The sequence below is a fragment of the Passer montanus genome, unplaced genomic scaffold (assembly GCF_014805655.1).
Source record: "Passer montanus isolate IOZ18808 unplaced genomic scaffold, ASM1480565v1 scaffold190, whole genome shotgun sequence".
In the NCBI taxonomy this organism is placed as follows: domain Eukaryota; kingdom Metazoa; phylum Chordata; class Aves; order Passeriformes; family Passeridae; genus Passer; species Passer montanus.
The window spans coordinates 328,123-348,106 of NW_024366481.1; the positions used below are offsets into that span (position 1 = coordinate 328,123).

General features: G+C 38.3%; 1 protein-coding gene across 5 annotated transcripts in view; it reads right to left on the reverse strand.

Moving 5' to 3' along the window:
• Positions 1–286: 286 nt before the first annotated feature.
• APC (APC regulator of WNT signaling pathway) overlaps positions 287–19,984 on the reverse strand; it is a 90,819-nt gene continuing 71,121 nt past the window's right edge. For 3 of the 5 annotated variants that reach the window (XM_039706385.1, XM_039706382.1, XM_039706383.1), the window contains 8 exons: positions 16,926–17,048; positions 14,072–14,450; positions 12,870–12,965; positions 12,173–12,312; positions 11,083–11,160; positions 9,025–9,141; positions 8,181–8,395; positions 287–7,764 (listed from right to left, as the gene is read on the reverse strand). In XM_039706385.1, the coding sequence (XP_039562319.1) occupies positions 1,203–7,764; positions 8,181–8,395; positions 9,025–9,141; positions 11,083–11,160; positions 12,173–12,312; positions 12,870–12,965; positions 14,072–14,450; positions 16,926–17,048 (7,710 nt within the window). In that variant the 3' untranslated portion in view covers positions 287–1,202. The remainder of the gene's footprint in view (positions 7,765–8,180; positions 8,396–9,024; positions 9,142–11,082; positions 11,161–12,172; positions 12,313–12,869; positions 12,966–14,071; positions 14,451–16,925; positions 17,049–19,984) is intronic. The other 2 variants (XM_039706386.1, XM_039706384.1) reach the window with 2 other exon arrangements.

Consider the following 19,984-nt stretch of genomic DNA (forward strand, 5'->3'; position numbering starts at 1 on the left):
ACTGCGTGGCTACTGGAAATACCCTGCCTTTAGCCTTGTTATGCACCTGAGATGTGTGAAACTGTTTCAATTACATATATATTACAGAAGACCTAGGGCCTAATCCTGCAAATGTTCAAAGCATCCTACAACAGCCATTTGTCAGTGATAAGGAAGAACAGATATTGGAGGTGCAGGATTATCCTAAATCAGGCCTTAAGTGTTAAGTGCATACAACCACATTATATGGTGACATCTCAAAGTAAAATCCTGTATTTTTATGTAATGCAGAAGTAACACACACAACTTACATATAGTAATAATTTATTCTGAAATGTTCATTTTAGTCTCTGTTGAGACATCACCCACGTCTCATTAATAAAAGAGCAGCCATCTCACCTCAAATACCAGAATATACAACAAGATACAGCATAGCAAAAAAATTCTACCTACTTTAAGATAAAATCTAATTCAGGTAAAATAATTTTGTTCAAGGTTTTACAGTTACACAGTTTTTTTTTTGTTTTTTTTTTTTTCTTCTTTTTCAGAGCACAAAGAAAGTGTAAATTGTTACACCATATCTATCTATGCACATTATGTGACCACAGAAATGTTAATCATTACTTCATAAAATGAACCATCAGTTCCATTCATGCAGAAAAGCAGACTGGGAAAGCTTGTTCAGCGGAAACCATATTACTGTGAATTTCACAGCCACATGATTAGTTATTGGGTTAGATGAACTCACAAATACTAAACATGAGCGTATTTTTTTGCATAAATAATACCAATTCTTCCCTGATGTAGTTTAGTTGGTCTGTAATCTAGAAATTATTGGTAAAGCAATATGACTGCATCATTTCTATTGTGCTATTCTATGATTTCAACGACAAGCAATATTCAAAGGATAATGGGATGAGATGCATGTTAAACATGGGAATACATGTTAAACATACTATACAAATACACTTGCTTTAGCAATTTTATTCCAAACTGTCAAATCAGGTATTCCTGCAAATATCACCAGTGGAGACAAAGTATACTATCAAATATGGCTTCCAGAACAAGGACCATCTAACAAGAATCAAAGCTATTTACAACAAATAAAAACAAAATAAACAAACAAAAAATCAATCCCCATTTTTTTTGTTTCATTTGAAACAAAGTTTCTAAGTAGCTGCTGTATATAATACATCAGTTATTTTTTTTTTTTTTTGTTGCACTTAAACAGAAGTTACCAGGTAAGAGCCAGAGTGACGTTTAGGGCTTTGTGTTCCACTGGAGTCAGTGTTTTCAGACTTGGTGTCACGTTTCTTGGTGCTATTATTCACTGGGGTTGGTATCTGTGAGGGTCGAGCAGAGCTATTGTCCACGCTGCTCTTCCTACGGCTTGGGTTGTAGTTGAAAGGAGTCACCCTTGCTGCCACAGCACCGATGGGGGAGCTGTGCTTGCTTGAGCTACTGGAACCGAATGGAGTACGTTCGCTAACAGTACTTTCGTTAATTTCTGGTGCAGGAACAGGATTATTCTGCAGAGGCTTTGTTTCAGCGCCCTTCTTGTCTGGACTGTCTATCTGAAAGAAAGAGTTCAGACGGTTTTCTAAGCCAACGGTACGAACAGGAACACCTCCATTCCCTGGGGTTTGCTTTTCTTGAATCTCTTTAGGATCTTTACCATTCACACCCCCTTTCTCTGAAATACTGTCAATAACGGGGGGAGTATTTCCAGTTGGGGACCTTCCAGATCGAGGGTTGTTAATTGGGCAGTCCTCTATCCTCACCCACACATCCTCTGTCTTAGAGACAGCTGGAGCCATCTGATAGATGAGGGTTTTGGAATCAGAGCCATTTGTGGCACCTGAAGAAGAATGCTGCGGATCATTCATTATCTGAGGAATTTCGTTTTCTTTTATTTTCCTCCAAGTACCTTTTGCTGGTGCTTGGCTTTCTTTACTTTGCTTGTGTCCAGGGAGAGAACCTCCAAGCTGCTTTTCATCTTCACTTTTTGCCTTTTCACTGGATTCTGAAGAAGCTGACAGGATTGAGGAGGAACTTCCAGTTCTCCGCCAAGTGCTTACACGAGGAAGTGATGAGGAATGCTTACTGTGCTCACGCTTCCACGTTCCTGATCTGTTGATCAACAGCCTAGACGGACTCTCAGAATGGGAACGAGCTATGTCATGACGCTTTGCTGGTCTCCCATCATATTCTGTAGTAGGGCTCTGATTAGGGGCTAATTTTCGCCAACCACTACTCTGGCCAGGTGAATGAGTGGATAAAGACATATCAGGAAGAGAAGGACTTAAAACTGGGGTCTGTAGTTGGGACCTTGTGGGAGAATCTGGCCTGGAAGGCGACAGCGATTCAAATGAAGCTGACTCTTCTAATTTCCGTCTCAGAGTTGGGCTCGGAGCCTCTTTAATAAAAGTTGACTGACGAACGAGAACAGGTCTCTCAGATCTGTCAGATTCACTTCCACTAGACTTTGTGGATGGCATTCTGGATAGGTCAGTCTTTTTGTTTGATCCACCAGTGCTGAGAGTTTGGTTTAACCCCTTTGAAGCAGATTCACTTCGTGGAATGCTACTGGTACTCTTAGGTAAGGCAGTTTGCTTTGTAAGGTTTTGCTGGCTCATCTGCCTGCCCGGTGGTGTGTATGACATTCTACCTGAACTTGAGGATTTAGTTGAAGCTGTGCTGGGAGATGATGTTCTTGGCAACTGTGACAGTTTGTTGGGAGGACTGATACCATTTCTTCCTGGGGAAATGGAGTTTCGGCCAGGAGATTGCAGAGGCCTACTTAATGGCTGCTGCTGAGGTCTGGAAGGAGTGGAGTCTCTAGATCCTGATCTAGAAGGTCCTTTACTTGATCCACTCTGGTTCAACCCTGATGGCTGCCTAGTCACAGGAGCTGGCTCAGGTTTCACTGATGATTTGGCTCCTCTTGGAGAATTAGTCAAACTTTGGCCTTCACTGGGACTCTTGGAGTTCATGTTTTTGAGTGGGGGTCCTTTTTTGGAAACAGGACTAGTACTTGAAGAACTATTTCGAACTCCTGGAATATGGATCATTGTTCTACCACGTGAAATTGAAGGCACACTTGTCTGTTGTGGTTGCTTCAAACTTGAAACTTCTGAATTAGAGCGTGCTTTTCCTGTGATCATACTTTTATACACTTTCTTCCCTCCTTTGATTCCCCTACTTTCTGATTCTACTTTTTTAGACTCCAGTGTACTCTTCTCTCCTGGCTTAATAATTCTTGGACCTTTATTACTAGTGAAAGGTTTTTCTTCTTGGTCTGGGGTAAGATGAAATGGTGACCCTAGAGAAATACCGGATTTTAATGAAAGGATAGAGTCAGAGTCTGATGAAGCTTGTCTAGACAGTGATGCAGCAGCTGCAGCTTGATGCAAGCTACTGACTATAGAATTTGCACCTTCTTGTATAGCTTTCCAGTCAAAGTTTTCTGAATCAGGTGAAAAACCATGTTCTGAATCTGGCCTCTGTATTTCTCTTAAATCCAGTGTTAAATCTTCTGCTAGTATACCACCTGTGTTTCTGGAATTATTTTTTTCACCATCACTCTTCATTCTTGAGGGCTTTTTCTTTTTAGGCATAGCAGAACTAATGCATTCCTGCAGAAGATCATCTTCTGAGTCAATGCTAAGAGAACTCAGAGAGCTGTTTCTAGAGAAGCACACAGGAGTATCTTCAACATGAAATGATTTAGGTGCATAACCAGAAGTCTGTGGTCTGTTGGATTCCACTTGTGGCTCAGGAGCCTCAGGACGTTTTGCAGGTTCCCCTTCTTTGTTGTTATTGTTTTCTTGATCAATATCACTGAGGGAGCTAAGAGACGAATTGCGAGAAAAACAAACAGGTGTGTTTTCAATAGCAAAATTCTGCATTTTCTCATCTGTAGCTGCACCTCTGTCTGGAATATCTTTAGTTGACTGAGAGAAAGTTTTTGTCTGGCTTCTGCCCGCTGGGTGTTTTTGACAAACTTGTGTCCTGTTACTTGGCTGCTGATTTGAAGACTGTTCTGCATTAGAGCACTCTTTACTTTCCATTTCCTTTCCTTCTTTTCCTTTTCTTAATTCTGCCTTCTCCCTTGAAAGGTCAACATCATCATCATCAAAATCTAAAGAACTCAGGGAATCATTCCGTGAAAAACAGTAAGGAGTTCCCTCAATCGGTGTATAATGATGAGGGGAATCAAATGCAAAGCTTCCTCTTACACGCTCTTCATTATTTGGCAATTTGTCATTAAACTCTCTTGAATTATTTTTAAGGTTCTGTTTCTTTGCATCTCTGTTCTCTGGATAGCTTCTTTCATTACTAGCATTGCTTTTGGGTTCTATGCTTTTTCGCACACGTGCTCTGTATTCATTATTTTGGGAAACAGGCTTTACTGGTGATGTTGGCTTCTTTTTCTCACCTTCTGGTTGGTTTTTATTACTTGGAGATGACGATGCTTGTTGAATTTGATCCATTATCTTCTTCACTCTGAAAGGTTTGTGACTTTTTCCTTTTGGCATAGCTGAGTTAATGCACTCAGCCAAAATATCACCCTCTTCTGTTTTGTCATCATCCAGGCCAAGGGGAATCACAGCTGAGCTTTTTGCTCTCTGAGAATCATCAGTACTTCTGCCTTCTGTAGGAATGGTGTCCCGCTTTTCAAACTCCCCTGACTCTGCCCCCACACCCACATTGTCTGCATTGGCCAGCTCACTTGGGGGGGATTCTATTGTCAGGTCACTCAGAGATGTAGCTGTTGAAAAATTTATTGGTGTACCCTCAACACAATATACCCGTGGCATATCATCTCCTGGTGTAAAAGTCACATGCTTTTGTGATTGCAATCTGCTTTGTGAAGGCAAAAGTTTGTAAACTGGCAACTGGCTGGGCTTTCTGGCTACAGGAGGAGGTATTTTTTGAGCAGATGCTTGAGAAGGCTTTTTGGCTTTACGTGAAGACTTTGTTGGCATTGCAGAAATAATACACGCTTCCAGTATTTCAATATCATCATCAGAATCATCCAGAATGTCTTTTTCTGCTTCAGCTGGCTTCTCTGGTTTCTTCTCCTGGTTATCCTGTGTATCATTTGACTGTTCAGGTTCTGCTTCGTTTCCATGCTCATTTTCATGAACTGGAGGCATAATTCTTAACTCTGCATCCTTCTGTATAAAAGGCTCATCAAGGCTCAGAGCACTCAGGCTAGAAGAGCAAGAAAACCCATCCGGTGTGCTCTCTGTGGCAAAATGTAATAGTGTATCAGCATCTGGCAGTACCTGAACTCTTTGAACAGCTGCATTTACAGCTGCCTGTCTAGGACCAGGCTCTCTCTTCTCTGTAGTGGTTGCTTTTCCTTTAGGTACTTCTCTTTTAACTTGGACTCCTTGAGCAGGTGGTGGTGTTTTACTTCTGCTTGGAGGCATTGTTTGTCCAGGGCTGTCTGGAAGGTCACTGGGACTTATAATACCACTTACTATTCCACTGCAAGGCTCACTTTGAACTGAACTAGCAATTGAACGGCTTTCAAAACTATCCAGGGAACTTACAGAAGTACATCTGCTGAACATGAGTGGTGTTTCCTGTACATAATGTTCTGGTGGGCTCTTAGGAGTTTGGGCACCACTCTTAGAGGGAGATTTGGCACCTGAAGAAAATTCAACAGCTTTATGTCTAGAGGAATCAGAAGGAGACAAGCTAGAAGTCTGAAGTCTAGTGGATTTTGTTCTGATGTGTTGTGCTGTTGATGTGATTTCACTCGCTGCACCTTCTGTAGGTAGAGCCCCGCTGTTCTCCTTCAGTTCTGCAATCTGCAGTGTGTTATTGGCATCTGTGCCACGTGCGGATTGATCACGTCCTATTTCATCTTCAGCTGATGACAAGGATGACAAAGAACTACACCTTGAAAAACATATCGGGGTATCTTCAACGCAGTAAGTTTGTATAGTTTCCTGATTAATTGAGGGAGTCTTACAGGAGGCGTTCTTCTGTGCATGACCACTTCTGCTCTGTGCAGAGCTTGGGTGAAGCTGGTTCTGCCTCTTTGAACCAGCTGAGGGGGCTGATGTGCTCCCACTGCTTGGGGGAATATGGTCAGTTTTATTGAGTTGCACTGAAGAAGTCTTTGGAAAAGTAAAAGATGGCTTCTGAGAAGGTGCTGGAACTTCTGTTGAATACTTTAAACTATAATCAATAGGCTGATCAACATGATGTTCCTCTTCGTTGTACTTTATGCTGTAATTAGTTGGTCTGTCTTCCTCTTCATGTTGTTCCTCCTCAGAATAACGTTCACTATAGTTGGTTGGCTTATCATCATCATAATCATCAACCTGGCACAAGGATTGGTTTACTTTCTGATTCATTCCAAGAGTTGGACCTACTCTATTCTGATCTGAGCCAGTGGATCCTCTTGATCTAAAGGAAGAAACACACTCCTGCTGTCCAAATGGTGTCTGATATTTCATGTGTTTATCCTCTCCACTTTCAGAATACACAGGGTAGGCTGCATTTTGGTTCCTTGACTGTCTTTGCTCATTTTGTTTCATTTCATCATCTATTATATGCTTAGGCCTTGCCCATCTTTCATTCTGGGAAGGACTCTGCCTTCCAGAATTTAACTGCTCATCTGAGTATTTAAGACTATAATTAATAGGAGTGTCTAGTTCTCCATCATTGTCATCCATGTGATTTGCACTGTGAATCTTGTGTGCCAAGTCAGCGGGATATTGGCCATAACTACAGAATTTACTTTCATCATCTTCAGAGTAAGACTCAATGGAAGGTTTCATTTGGCCTCTTTTACCATAGCCATCACTGCTGCTGACACTATTTAAACTATCATTTGAAGCTCTTTTGTATTCCATTTTTGTATAAGGCACAGGACATGTCCTGTTTGAGTTCTCGGATTTTGGAAAGTATGTATTTGAGTGAGTATGGGCAGAAGCTGATCTCCTCTGGGCATTTCTGTCTTCTGTCAAACAGTGTATTTCAGAAGTGGAGCCAGAACTTCTGTCTTCCTGTGGAACGTGCATGCTTGTTACTTCTTCCATAACTTTGGCAATCTGAGCTGCAGCAGTAGAAATCTGCATTCCTATTCTCTTAGAGGAACTCCCAGTACTTTCTGCAGCTTGATGATAGGTATTTATACCTACTGTTCGATCCCTTTCAACACTCCTGTCTTTCTCAGATCGAGAATTTTCTGCGTTTCCTCTACTGGAAGAGGAGGAGCCAGGCAATACTGTAGTATTTACATATGGTGAGAGCACAGTCATATTGCCAGCATTAAAGCTGTCTGACCTGCATACCCCGTCGTCATGGCGGCTGGCGTCCAGGACATAGTCACTGTACACATTTTGCTTATGTCTCTGCTTATTGCGGTGAGATGCTTTCGGGCTTAAGTTATCAATGTTGTCAAAAGTCTCTGATAAATGCTGAGCATCTAATTCTGCTTCCAGTGCCTTTTGCTTTCTGACATGGAGAGATGGGAGGCTTGATCCTGGAGACATAATGTTGGCATCTTTGTACTTTGCTGGCCTGTTTGCCATGAGGTTCCGTAGAGCTGCGGCGCTACCCATGGCTATCATTTTGTGTTTTGAGTGAATCAGGTTTTTCAGCATGCTCACGGCTCCCATGTCCCACAGTGCCTCCTGATCCTTTGCATTTCGAGCAGAGAGATTCCACAGGGTCCCACATGCATTACTAACTATTGTCAAACTGTGTGACTTCAAGTGTTGTAACAAGGTTTGTAAGCAGCTGTTCTCTCGCAAGATTTGCCTGGTGTTGAGTAATTGAAAACAAACATCCGTAAGTGGCACTTCAAAAGGATAAGACACAAAGCAAAACAGAAACCTATTATTCTAGAAATTAGTTTTGCCCTTACAAAGGTTAATTAAGAATTCTCCTGTGCAAATAACTCACATTTCCACTAGCTTTTATCTGAATGCTAACCAAATCCTATTACAAATATGAATAGCTAGCTTTTAGTACAGTTCATCATTAGTAAGCAGCAGCTCTTAATCTGTTTGCACGTTTCTGTTATGTAAGTGAAATACCCACTTCACCAAATGTACTACAAATTAACTGTTTTTAATTACTATACTTAATATATGCATTCATATTAAGGCTTGGTCACAGAAACTGTCAAATAAATATACATGTGGAACCACTAAAATTGCCAGAAGTGTACCTACCTATGGTCCTCATTAGTAGCAATTAGGCTAGAAACATTTCTTAGTATTCCTCCTCCACTTTCTATGATGGCTAAAGTATTTGTTTGGCTCCGGTATGTCAGTGTGCCAACCAGAAATGCAAGAGCACCATCAACAGCACATATGTCAGCTTTGTTCCCAGTGCAGTGAGCTGACAAATTCCATAAGGCACTCAGAACACTTTTCAGGGTGGATTCCTAGGAAAACAGCAACATGACAGGAGAAGTTTTCAGCTACTGACCTTAAGCTCTCAGAAACACATTCAAGGAGCTGTGTACATTCCAATTCTGGTAAGGTGGGTGGCAGGCAGCAGTGCGCATGTATTTTGTTCACTTTTCTCCTTCCTTCAGCCATGAATTTGGTACTGCCTGCCCCAGAGGTATCAGAAATATGTGCCTCAATACTTGTTTGCTGCCACAATGATAGAAAGGGCTTGAAGACCAGTTGGCAGGAGTCTCTGGGGTGGAATATACTCTCATCTACACACCAAAGAAGTTGTAGACACCTACTAACTAACTGAAAAGAGTTTTTATGAAATGACAAAATTATAAAAAAGACTATTTTAACAGCACAGCTCATGAAACTGAAAAGCAAAAGCAGTCAACCCTCATAAATAAAATCAGATCAATACTAGTTTTGAGGTGCCATTGCTCCATTGTGGTCTGCTGCTAAGTTAAATCAAACTCTTCTTCCAGGCAAATTACCTGAGCCACATCAACTGTTTCAGCAACTGCTGTTATCAAAAATGGTCAATGGTCATATTAGTGTTTTGTGTAAAATAAAGGCAATCTCTCAGAAATTCAATTTAATCACTTATAGAAGATACCTTCTTAACTTCTAAAGCACATTCCATTAATGCTTTCACACTTCCAACTTCTCTTAGAGTCTTTTTACTGTTTACATCTGCTCGCCAGGACAAGTTCCTCAACACACTTGCAATGACCTGCAAAATAAGAAAGAAAAAGAACATATTTCAAGATAGGTACGTTTTTAGCAGGTTATCCAACTTTCTTCCTGGACTTATCAAATGCAATGTTAATTAACAGTAGTCATGTTCAGTTACTGAACTAAAATTTGCTAACATCTTTTTGTTGTATTGTCTGCTAGAGTGGTCTAATGTTTCAGCATCCAGTTTGATCAAAGGTACTGGCTTTTGTGTGTTGGTATTTAAAACAGAGATTGGAAATCAGGTTCCCTGCTTCCCACACTAGCAGAACATTTGTAGATGCATTTTCTTCTCTATTCTTATGCCTGTTCTAGAGTTGTATCATCTCAGAGGAGAGATGTATGTAATATTTTTCTCAGTTTTTCCATTTAGAAAATAGAACAATATTACTTGCCTGTCTCTCAGATGGTATGATTATTTTTATGTTTATAAAGCTCTTTAAAGTATTTTTAAAATACACTGCGCCTTTTGTAAGCAGAATAGTTATCTCTAGAAGATGTCCTTGCACTTGGCAGCAGTTATACTCAAATAGGTTGTCACTGTAGTGGGCAGTCATTACATGTTAAATTCTATCCATTTGTGAACAGCTGTAAGCACGCATATCTCTCATGAAACTAATTTGATAGAAAACCTTTGCTTATGGGTGTTCTCATTGTCACAGAAGTGCATGAACTTTTCAGGTTACATGGTGAATGCTCCCTTGCTCACCCCCGCAGTGGAGCACAGGGAGCCACTGGCACATGGAAGGGCCTGGGAACACCCAGCCCTGGCTGCTCCCAAGGAGCAACCAGCTCCTCAGAGCCCACCTCAACACACCAGAGCAACACAGGAGCCCAAAGCCAGGTGGGAACTGTGCCCTGTCCAGGCTCTTCCCAGAACTCTCTCAGGGAACCCACCACCCCGTGGCATGGCTGTGACACTCAGGGGAGTCAAAGGGAGCAGCTCTCTGCCCATTTTGGACTGGGGATGTGGGACACTGTGGGATTCAGGGGAGGAGCATTCTGGAACTGTAGAACGCTTATTGCGGGATGGCAGGACCCAAAGGTTTCAAATACAGGAAAACAGATGGACTGAGGTGATCTTTCAGCACAGGAAAGCATAGGGGACAGAAAGGCACAGTGACATCTGAACAGCTGACTGGCTGATACAGTTGTGTGGACATGCTTTTTTAGTCCACTCACTCCCATATTCTTACTAAATCCCATTTATAACTTGTCCTGAGTGAAGGACTTCCTGATCTGTGTGTGTGTGTGGTGTCTAGGTGCCAGTGGCTGGACACATGCCAGAGGTCAGAGGGCCCATGGGCTGTGACTCTCTTTTCAAAAATACTCAATACCTGTCCTAATACCACATCACAGAGTTTATCCAATAACCTCTATTGTAATTCTAATATTGTCCTTAACTGTAACTAGCAAGCTCCTCCTGTTAAGGAGAGAATATTTCGTTAACAGCATTTTAAGAGATAAGGTCAATTTTATTTAAAATTGCTCTTTTGTCTGATGATTCCCTCAGACTGCAAGGAAAAAGGGGGTTTTCTTTTAAAGAACTGTTCCACTTTGTATGCAATAAGCATTAATTAAAGCTGATTATAATTTAATATTTAGCAATTTTACACAAGTTCCAACAGTTCTGCTCTCTCAGCTCTGAGGATTACCCTAAGCACTTCCTAAAGGCTTTATTTTCAGGCTGTTTTCCTTACACAGCAGTACCCATTAGAACAGACAGTAACAAATCAGGGTCATAAAAAAAGATTTGTAGCCCATGCATTATGATTTAAAAAAACAACAAACCACAAAGAATCCCAGAACATGATCCTACAGATAAGAATGTTTTACAAGAAGAATGTACCTCCTAATTAATGAAATAAGTATGAGAAAAATTTTACATCAAAGTTAAGGCAGACAACAAAAGAAGAATTTTATCTCAAAAGACCATTACCTGCTGTAAGTCTTCACTTTCAGATTTCAGCTGGGCTACAAGAGCTCTCATGCAGCCCTTCATGGAACATAATGTAGCCTGTTAGCAATCAGGAGAAAAAATAAAGTGAGCAGGATTAAACAGTAGGTGAGATGGCTGCTTCTGCATAATGTTTTGATATTTTAAGCAAACCATATCTAAATTCAAGAAAAACTTAGTAAATATGTTGTCAACAATAAATACTTGGTTTACAACTATTAAAATTTCAGCATAGCTGTTGGTTTAAATACAGAAGTGGCAAAATTGTACTCAAATTTTGTATTTTTTACAGCACTTCTAGGACATGATCTGGACCATTACTACCTTAGAAGTCTTCTCTCCTTTGCACCAGATAAAATCCCCTATGAGCCAGCAATGTGTTGTTACCTACTGCCTAGTGAGAGAACAAATCCTGAATTCTCTGAAGTCTGTTATTTCCATTTACTGCTGAAATCTCTTCCCTCTAGAGCACAAGGGTAAGTCTTCAGTATTGAGTTATTTTAAGATCCACCGTCTGGCAGATCTATTGAAAGTTTCTAGCGTTTATAAGAAATGTCCTTCTCAGAAAGTAGGGAAACCAATTTTCTCTTATAATGATTGAAGTAGTGCCCAGTTTGATACAGATATACTCCATATATTTAAAAGCAAGCTCTAGCCTGAAGAGGTTGGAAAAATTTCATTAGACAGTAACAGTATTCTTAAATAACTGAAAACGTCAGAAAATGACCCAATTACGAATTTTAATTCAACATTCTCAGAAAGAATCAGTTACTATAAAATTGCTGTGTGCCATACTAACCTAGTTCTCATTAAAAAAGCAGACCAACAGATAAAATCCTTGCTTTCAGTTACAAAAGTGATTTGAGAGCCAATACCATAGTTGTTTATGATGGAACATTCTGTTTGTGGTGCTCTCTGTTAGCAACAGGATGGAATGAGAGAGGTATATGGAACTCCTGCCTTGAGTTTAAACTCAATATCCTGTCCTGGAGATTTTAATCACCTGTGTTGAGAGCTGTAATTCAAACAAGTATGAACTGAAATTACTGCAACTTTACAGGTCTGCTCTCACCTTGTTTGCCACATCTCCAAAAGTCAGGTTTGTCAGAGCCATGCCAGCATACCTCCTTAGGGTAACACTATAGTGATCATTTGTAAGTCCATACATTTCACAATCCACTTGCAGCAGTTCAGCAATGGCCTGCAAACCTCCTTTAAAAAGAATTCAGGTAAAAAGTTATAGCTGTACTCTAATGTTGCAAGTACAGGACATATGTAGCAAGGAAAAAATTGCATTTTTATGTACAGAAGAAACCTCAAACGTCTGAAAACCACAATGCTCAGAAAGACATATGAATTACTAAAATTGCATGCATGGAATTTACTGAGCACGGACTAAACATTTCAGTCTGTCAAATAAGAACAAATGTAGGATGAAAAAAACCCATTAAAACACCAATCAAAAAACCCCCCATCCCAGAAAGTAGTCTCAATTTTAAGTTCAATACTTGTAAAATTGCAAATATTTCCACAATATTACTTTTCCAAAATTTGCAATTCATGCCAGAAAAAACAGTAATTGACATAATAATAACTTATCCAGTGGGAAATGGTGTAGTTAATTTCAACTGCTTTCAGCACTTAGAGAACAACTGACACAAATGAATTGTTGTTAATAGCTTAAACTGTTAGTAAAAAAAAGCCATATATGCAGTGACATGCACAAGGAGTGCTGTGGTTTCTAGCAAGCTTCTGAAGTCTGATCTTACCAAGCTCATTCATTGCATGTCTGTGTTCTTCATCAAATGAAAGTTTCATCAAAACACATACTGCAGGACAAATCTGATGATCCACTGGAGCAGGCACTGATCCAGAAACAGGTAATAATTAGTACCTTCCAAGTGATTTTGTCTAGATCTTAAATTCTCCAGAGCAAATCTAATCTTAAAAATAAACCAGCTGCAGTTTTGGTCAGGTCTGTATCTTCCCAGTAATCCATGAACACACAATTAGTTAAGACTATTACTAAAGAAAGTGTGTACTGTAAATATATTTGATGCTTGAAAACAAATTAGGGAGAATCCTGAATGTATGTGCTGAGTTAGAAACACGATTTGCGGTGCAGAAGTATTACCTTATTACCCTCAGAAATTAATAATGTTTGCGAAACAAATACATGTGGTCAAATATTCTGGTGGAAATAAATAACATTCTGTTTCTTTGGGTGCTATATCCTTATGAATGGTTAATTAAACCTTTTACTTCATAACCTAGAAATTTTTAAGTTCATATTTTCACGAGCTAGGTTCTGGATAATGCAGAAATGGTACTGATACAGCTTGTGCAGACGCTACTTCTGCTGAAGAGCACCAGGCACAAAGCAGCCCTGATTTCAGTCACACATCTGCCATGGACACCTACAGGCTACACTCATGGGATGCCCTCAATTCAGAGGAGCAACAAAGGTTAAATCTATTTTTCTAACTGTTCCCTGAGAAAAATCCTATTAATTTACATTTCTCACATATAGCATTATAAATAGCAGTTCATTTAGATAGATGGAGATTATTTAACTTGTTCTTCCTGCCCCTCTTCCAAATGGAAAGTGCTATCTCCAAAACATCTGCATGAAGAGCAATTTGGGATTGTTTATCCATAAAAATGCAAAACAGAATGAGTGTATATTCAATATTATTTTACAAATTACAAATATAAACCACTAGAATTACTATTTGCAAAGCACACCTAAGTCCAATATTTAAATAAAAAGCTTGTAAATAGGGTACCATATCTGTGACACATACTATTTCCCAACAGTAGCTAAACTTAAATAAAGAAGATACCATACACATACATATATGTATATAAGAAAACGTGCACACATTCAGCAAGAAGTTAAAGCTGTACTTTCTGTAAATCCACTCTTTTCAATATATCCTCAAAATGTTTTTATATGGCTTGCAGAACCTACTTGGGTTTTTGTCTTGGTCCATGCCTTGTTCATGTGCCTCCTGCCATTCCCAACATGTTTCACAGTAAGCACGGATCTGCTCCAAGAGATGAAGCACACGGATTTCCCGTCTGCCTCGCTTATCATCGGGCTGGGAGTGAATGATGTTGTGCAGCGCTGCGCTGGCTCTGGCACGGGCCTCTTTACTACCACGGGAGTTTCCTAACAACACAGAGTCCTTATCGTTGCCATGTAAAAGCTGGATGAGGAGAGGAAGACATCCAGACTGACGCATGGCTATGCAGCTGTCCTGGGAGCTAGACATTGCTAGCAATGTTCTTGACATGTCATCTTTATCATGAGTACCAAGCATTGATAACAATGAATACACCATTTCCACCTGCAGGTCAAATGATTTTAAAAATACAGTTATGTTTTAAAAACACACATCAAATTGAAACAAAATTTGAATAGTACATATGAGCAAAAAAACCCCTTATTTAATGGTGAAAAAATTGTGCTATTTAAATGTAATTATACACTATTACTACTTCAGCATTCATAATCTTAATAAATTCCACTTAGTGGTTAAATGGCTGGAAGTGGGGGTAGCTGTGTGTAACTGTATTAATCTACAAAACCAATAGCAAAGACTTCCAGATTTCCTTAATACTAAAAGATTATACAAAGGTGTAATGAAAGTGTTTCATTTTGGGAAACCAAAATACCTTCAAAATTAATTCTTTCATTGAAAAGGTATGCTCTGGGTGAATTCATTATACTTTATTTATAGTTTACATCATACTGAAAAAAACCTTACATCCATGTATTTTAAAGTTTTCCTTTAAAATACCTCAAATTAACTGATGATTTTTTACTAGGATCACTGACTTTTTATACGGACCAGATTATTTTGAGAAAATGCAAAACTAAAGAGTTAATACTTTTTCAAGTTTACAGGGATAAAAGCAGTAAAGCAAACAAATGCTTATTTAGTATGTATAAAACAGTGAGCATTTGTAACTAATTAACTCACACCATGCAAACCCAGCATTACCCATTTAATTTGGAGTAACCCACTTTTCAAAATTAAAAATAGTGATTTTTGAGTGATTCCCTTGGCTTTTGTGTAATATTGTGGTCAAGGCACTATTTGTTTGTACTCTCACTCTTCAGTAACAGCTTTTAATCAAGAAATGCATTTGATTCTTCTCGTCAACTTTTAGCAGAATAACAGGATGTAGAGGATGATCTTAGATACTATCTAAAAACTCCAAACTCATAAAGTCAAGATAAACAGGAACATTCAAAGTCAAAGCACAACATAAAGAAACTATCAAAGGGAATTATAAAGTAGCAGCATGTGTGTTTCTCTAGAATGTAGTAATTAAAGAAGAAATGAGACTTTGGACCGTTAGACAAATTTTCTTACTAAGAATTAGATATTTGCACTGATGAATGATTTTATTTGGTGTCTTCAGTGATAATTCCAATGTGCCTGAAGTTTAATACACATACCAAGTTTCAAAAATAATGAACAGCAGCAGGCAGACTAAACAGCAAGTCTGGTAACATGGACTTCTCTAAACAATGCAGGGTTGCTGAAGCAATACAAATCTTAGTTTGTGAAACTGAATGGTCACATGGGAAAACCCATTGAAATAGGAGCCACTTCTATGACAGTCTAGCATCCCAGTTTGGAGATCCTGTCTTCCTGGTCTGGGAAACCCCAAATGCAGCATTTAAACAAAGCCTTTGTTTAAAGGAGAGTGAATTTAATTTGCTTTATGTGTATCTCTTTGCAGATGTTTCAACTGGCAGCTATAATACAGTGTTACTTGGATTTGGAAGGTTAAGTTTCAGCCAGAGAATAAAGCTGAAGAAGCCACCAAATCAGGCTTCCAAGTTGCAGCTCATGTATTATAGGAAAAACAAACAAAAAAAATCTATTTGTTTCTTTTCTTTACACAGACTGCTCACAGACTCATCTCTTTTTGCACCTGTAAATGTACTGCTCCATTTAGAATCTCTACCATTTTCCCTTTTAAAAATATTTATATTAATAATTTCCTACTCCAGAGTACACTCAGTTAAACCTTCGTCTTTGCCTGTATCCTTCCACTCACTCCTGTTCCTGCCTTCAGGGCTTTCGCACTGTTTGTAACTTTGTGGAGATCTACAGTTTGCAGTGAAAACTGGCAGACAGACAGCTGATATTTACATTTACATTTACAATGTGCATAAAGTGTGGGACTGAAATTACAACACTGTAACACTGTTTTAAGTTTTAAGCCCCAAAATCATTAACACTACGCAAAGTTAATAGGTCCACCTTCCCACCGGACTATTGTGAGCACAGCACTGACAGTATCCACACTGCTGCTGATTCCAGACGCAGTATGAGATCCAGTGGCTTGTGAATTTGCCCTGTTCTTCCCCTCTCTTTTCATGCTGCATATGTATTTTTTAGTGCAGTCTTCTATCTGCAGATGCTACAAAGGGCTTAAATAAATTTTTTTTGTATGTTTAATTTCTTGGCAACTGTGCTTGTTTTGTGGATTTGGATTCTGCAAAAGTATTTGAAGAAGCGCTCTTAAAAAGGTTAATTTTCATAATGGATTATAAAGCTACATCACAAGGTTTTTTGATATCCCAGTAGCTTCTAGGAATTGCTTGTTCCTTACTGTAACAACTTTTAACTCAACAAGTTACAAAAAAAAAGATTTCTGTGCATATATTTTCAAAGTTGAAAAAATATATTAAAATTTTAACTTAATAAAAGTTACTATGTATGGACATGACTGTTCAGATAATATTAGTACTACTGGCAGAAACAATGAGGTTATTGTATTAGTAAAAATGTAGCATTAGAGACCTGTGGTTTGTAATCTTCGGTTACCTTGGTACCCAGATGACTTGTCAGTCTGCGAGGAACAGAATAGTTACTACTAGAGTTCATAACACTGGCTGTCTCATGGTCCACTCGAGCAGCAGAAGCCTACAGATTTAAACAACAACTCATAAAACAAAGTCTGAGGGACAGAACAACATTGGCTAAGCCAGTTTCAGCACCGGATGATGCAGTTGTGCCGACAGCAATTAACTGCTAACCTGGTTCTCTTAGGTTCTCTCTGCCCTGACACAACAGAGGTCACTGTTAAACCTGGTTTTATTAACCCTTTTTCCTGAGATTCAGTCTCAATAGAACTGTATTTTCAACTGAAGAGATTTAATTACTATTTTCACCAAGAAGAACAGGATTTTGGAACAAACTGAATCATAATTTCAACAGAGTGAAAAAAACAGACTCCACTTTGATGTCAGATTTTGTAGTGCACTGGAGATCCAAGACATCCAAGAACCCACCAGTAACAAGGGACTGATCCGGGCAATGAATAACTCTACTTGAATTTGTCTATTTCAAAAGCAAATGATAAGTGGTTTAGTGAAAACTATAATAATGCTGACAATACTTTATGTAATTTTCCTAGAACCTAGGTATGCTCCTACGTTTATTAGCAAGACTCAATTATTAGCATCTTTGTCTTATTTTAATTAATTTTATGTATTTACATTTTTGCTTTTTCTGCCATTTTTTATCCACTCATATTCTTACTTTTTTATTTGCTGTTGTTTTTTATCTGTGATGTTTTCCTTACTATATCACTCCCTTCCTATCTGATTTGGGAAATTAAAAAATATATTTGTTTAGAGAACACTTTTAGTATCGATAACTATTTTCCTGAGGTAATCACCAGTTTTAGTTTGATCCTCTAAAAAACCTAAAATCAGTTAATAGAATTATTAGCCTATTTTGCAAAACATTTTCAAACTGAAATAAATGAATATTTTTTTCCCTAGTAAAATGGGTAACAAACTGAAGAAAATTCCACGGAAGACACTTTGAAATGTCTATTTCTTCTATAGAAACTCCATAAAGAAACAGGAATTTTGCAGTTCATACAGTTCAACATCTTAAACATGAAGTTAAAGAGACTTACAATTACAAGGTAGGAGTAACTTAATGAAGTGTTTGTATAGACAGAAAAGAATCTAGTTATACTGGAATATTTAAACACATAAACATTATTATACTCATTTCACTCCTACATTCGAATCCAGAAAATGTGATATATGTTCCAGAAGAAGTATTTTTTGCTACAAGAATATTACTGGAATTATTTATATTAACAGCATTTATTCCAATCTATATTTTCAATGTAAACAAAGCCTTATTTTCTCTGTTGACTACAGGGAAAAAAATCAGAATCTAAAAGCTAAGGAAGAAAATCATACTACATTTTCTCCATAATTCACTTAAATAATGTTCAATGCTATAGTGACATATATGGGAAGTATTCCCATATACTTCACTATAGTATGGTGACGTATATGGGAATGAATTCCCAGATTTTTACACCCTGCAGTCCCTTCATATTTCCTCAAACTCCATTCAGAGGATTACAGGTTCAACATGATGTACGAACCAAAATTATCCATTATTAAGCTCAGCGTGATTGTTTCATCCAAAAAAGTAAAAAATTACATAAGTCTGCGGCACTATGTATTAAAATTCACCATGGTGTAGACGGAAATAGCAACCTCAGTTCAGGTAACCAATTCCCTCAGGGCCATCACATGGCACTGCTGCCTGCTGTCAGGATGCTCAGCTGAAGTGTAACTACATTTCTCACTGGCTTGTAAAAACTAATGCCAAGGAACTAATGTCAGGTGAGCAGATATTCATTCAAGAAAATGACAAATATTACGTTGACTCTTCCTGTGTAGGATCTTCTCCTTCAAAATCTTTTCCTGTCTACTTCATCTTGTTTCTGGCTTCTATACTTCACTATCTTTCACTCATTGTTTTACCTACTATTTACCATGCCAGCTGAGTAATTTTCCTTGTTGTGTGACATATTTTCTAAACAAGATGGACAATCTCAACAAATTCCTTTATAGAACTTGCAAAATGAAGCTATAAACAAAATTGTACTTCAGTGGGAGAGTAGTGAGTGCAATGAAAAAGAAAAGACAGCTGAAAGATGATGCTGAAAAGCACACACTTGAAAAGTGAAAAATTCTGGTTTCAATTAACACTGACTACAAAACAAATTAGAACAAAATAATTCGGTGAAAACTTTTTCTTTTTTTCACTCCACTGAATGGTGATTGCTCTAAGTATATTGAGTTAGTTTATCAGAAATAAATGTTATGTCCAATCCATTAAACCTTCGCTGTCTGGACTTGCACTGAAAGCAAATAATCCCCAGATGGCTGTCTTAACACAGATACAGTGCCCTGGCTCTATCCCCCACCAGGACGAAGGAATAGCCATGTTTTATACATTTTTACAAGGCAAAGGTCAAAATTGTACAAATCCTCAACATTAAGGCCTCAATTGAATTATGAATGGATCTTCCACTTGCATAAGTCTGGCAAGACATGACAGTCCATTCTTCCTTCCTTCTCTGTAAAATACATTGTCCAGAAAAAACTTCTAATTCATTCTCTGAAGATGGATGACAGAGCAACAATGCATCAATTATTTAAATACATTATGCTTTCAGCCCAAAAGCAGCAGTGAACTATTTTCTTCCCAAACAATAAAGCTGTCATAAGAATTAAGAGTCAGAACCACAATAAGATATGGAAGATAGAACTTAATTCCAAATGGTGATCAAATGTATTTCAAAAGCAAAATTATGGGCTGTGTTTAATGTTTAATCAAATGTAATATTCCAGCCAAACCACAATTCTTTCTGATAAATCTTCTACAAGACACTTTTCGAAATATTTAAATAATTTTACTTCCCTGGAGTAACAAAAATATCCTGTATATGAATTCAGCTATTAAAAAGTAGTGTGAAGTTTTAAAAACCTAAATTCCTAATGTCTAAGCTACAGTTGGAAATCATGAAAGAAAATAATAAT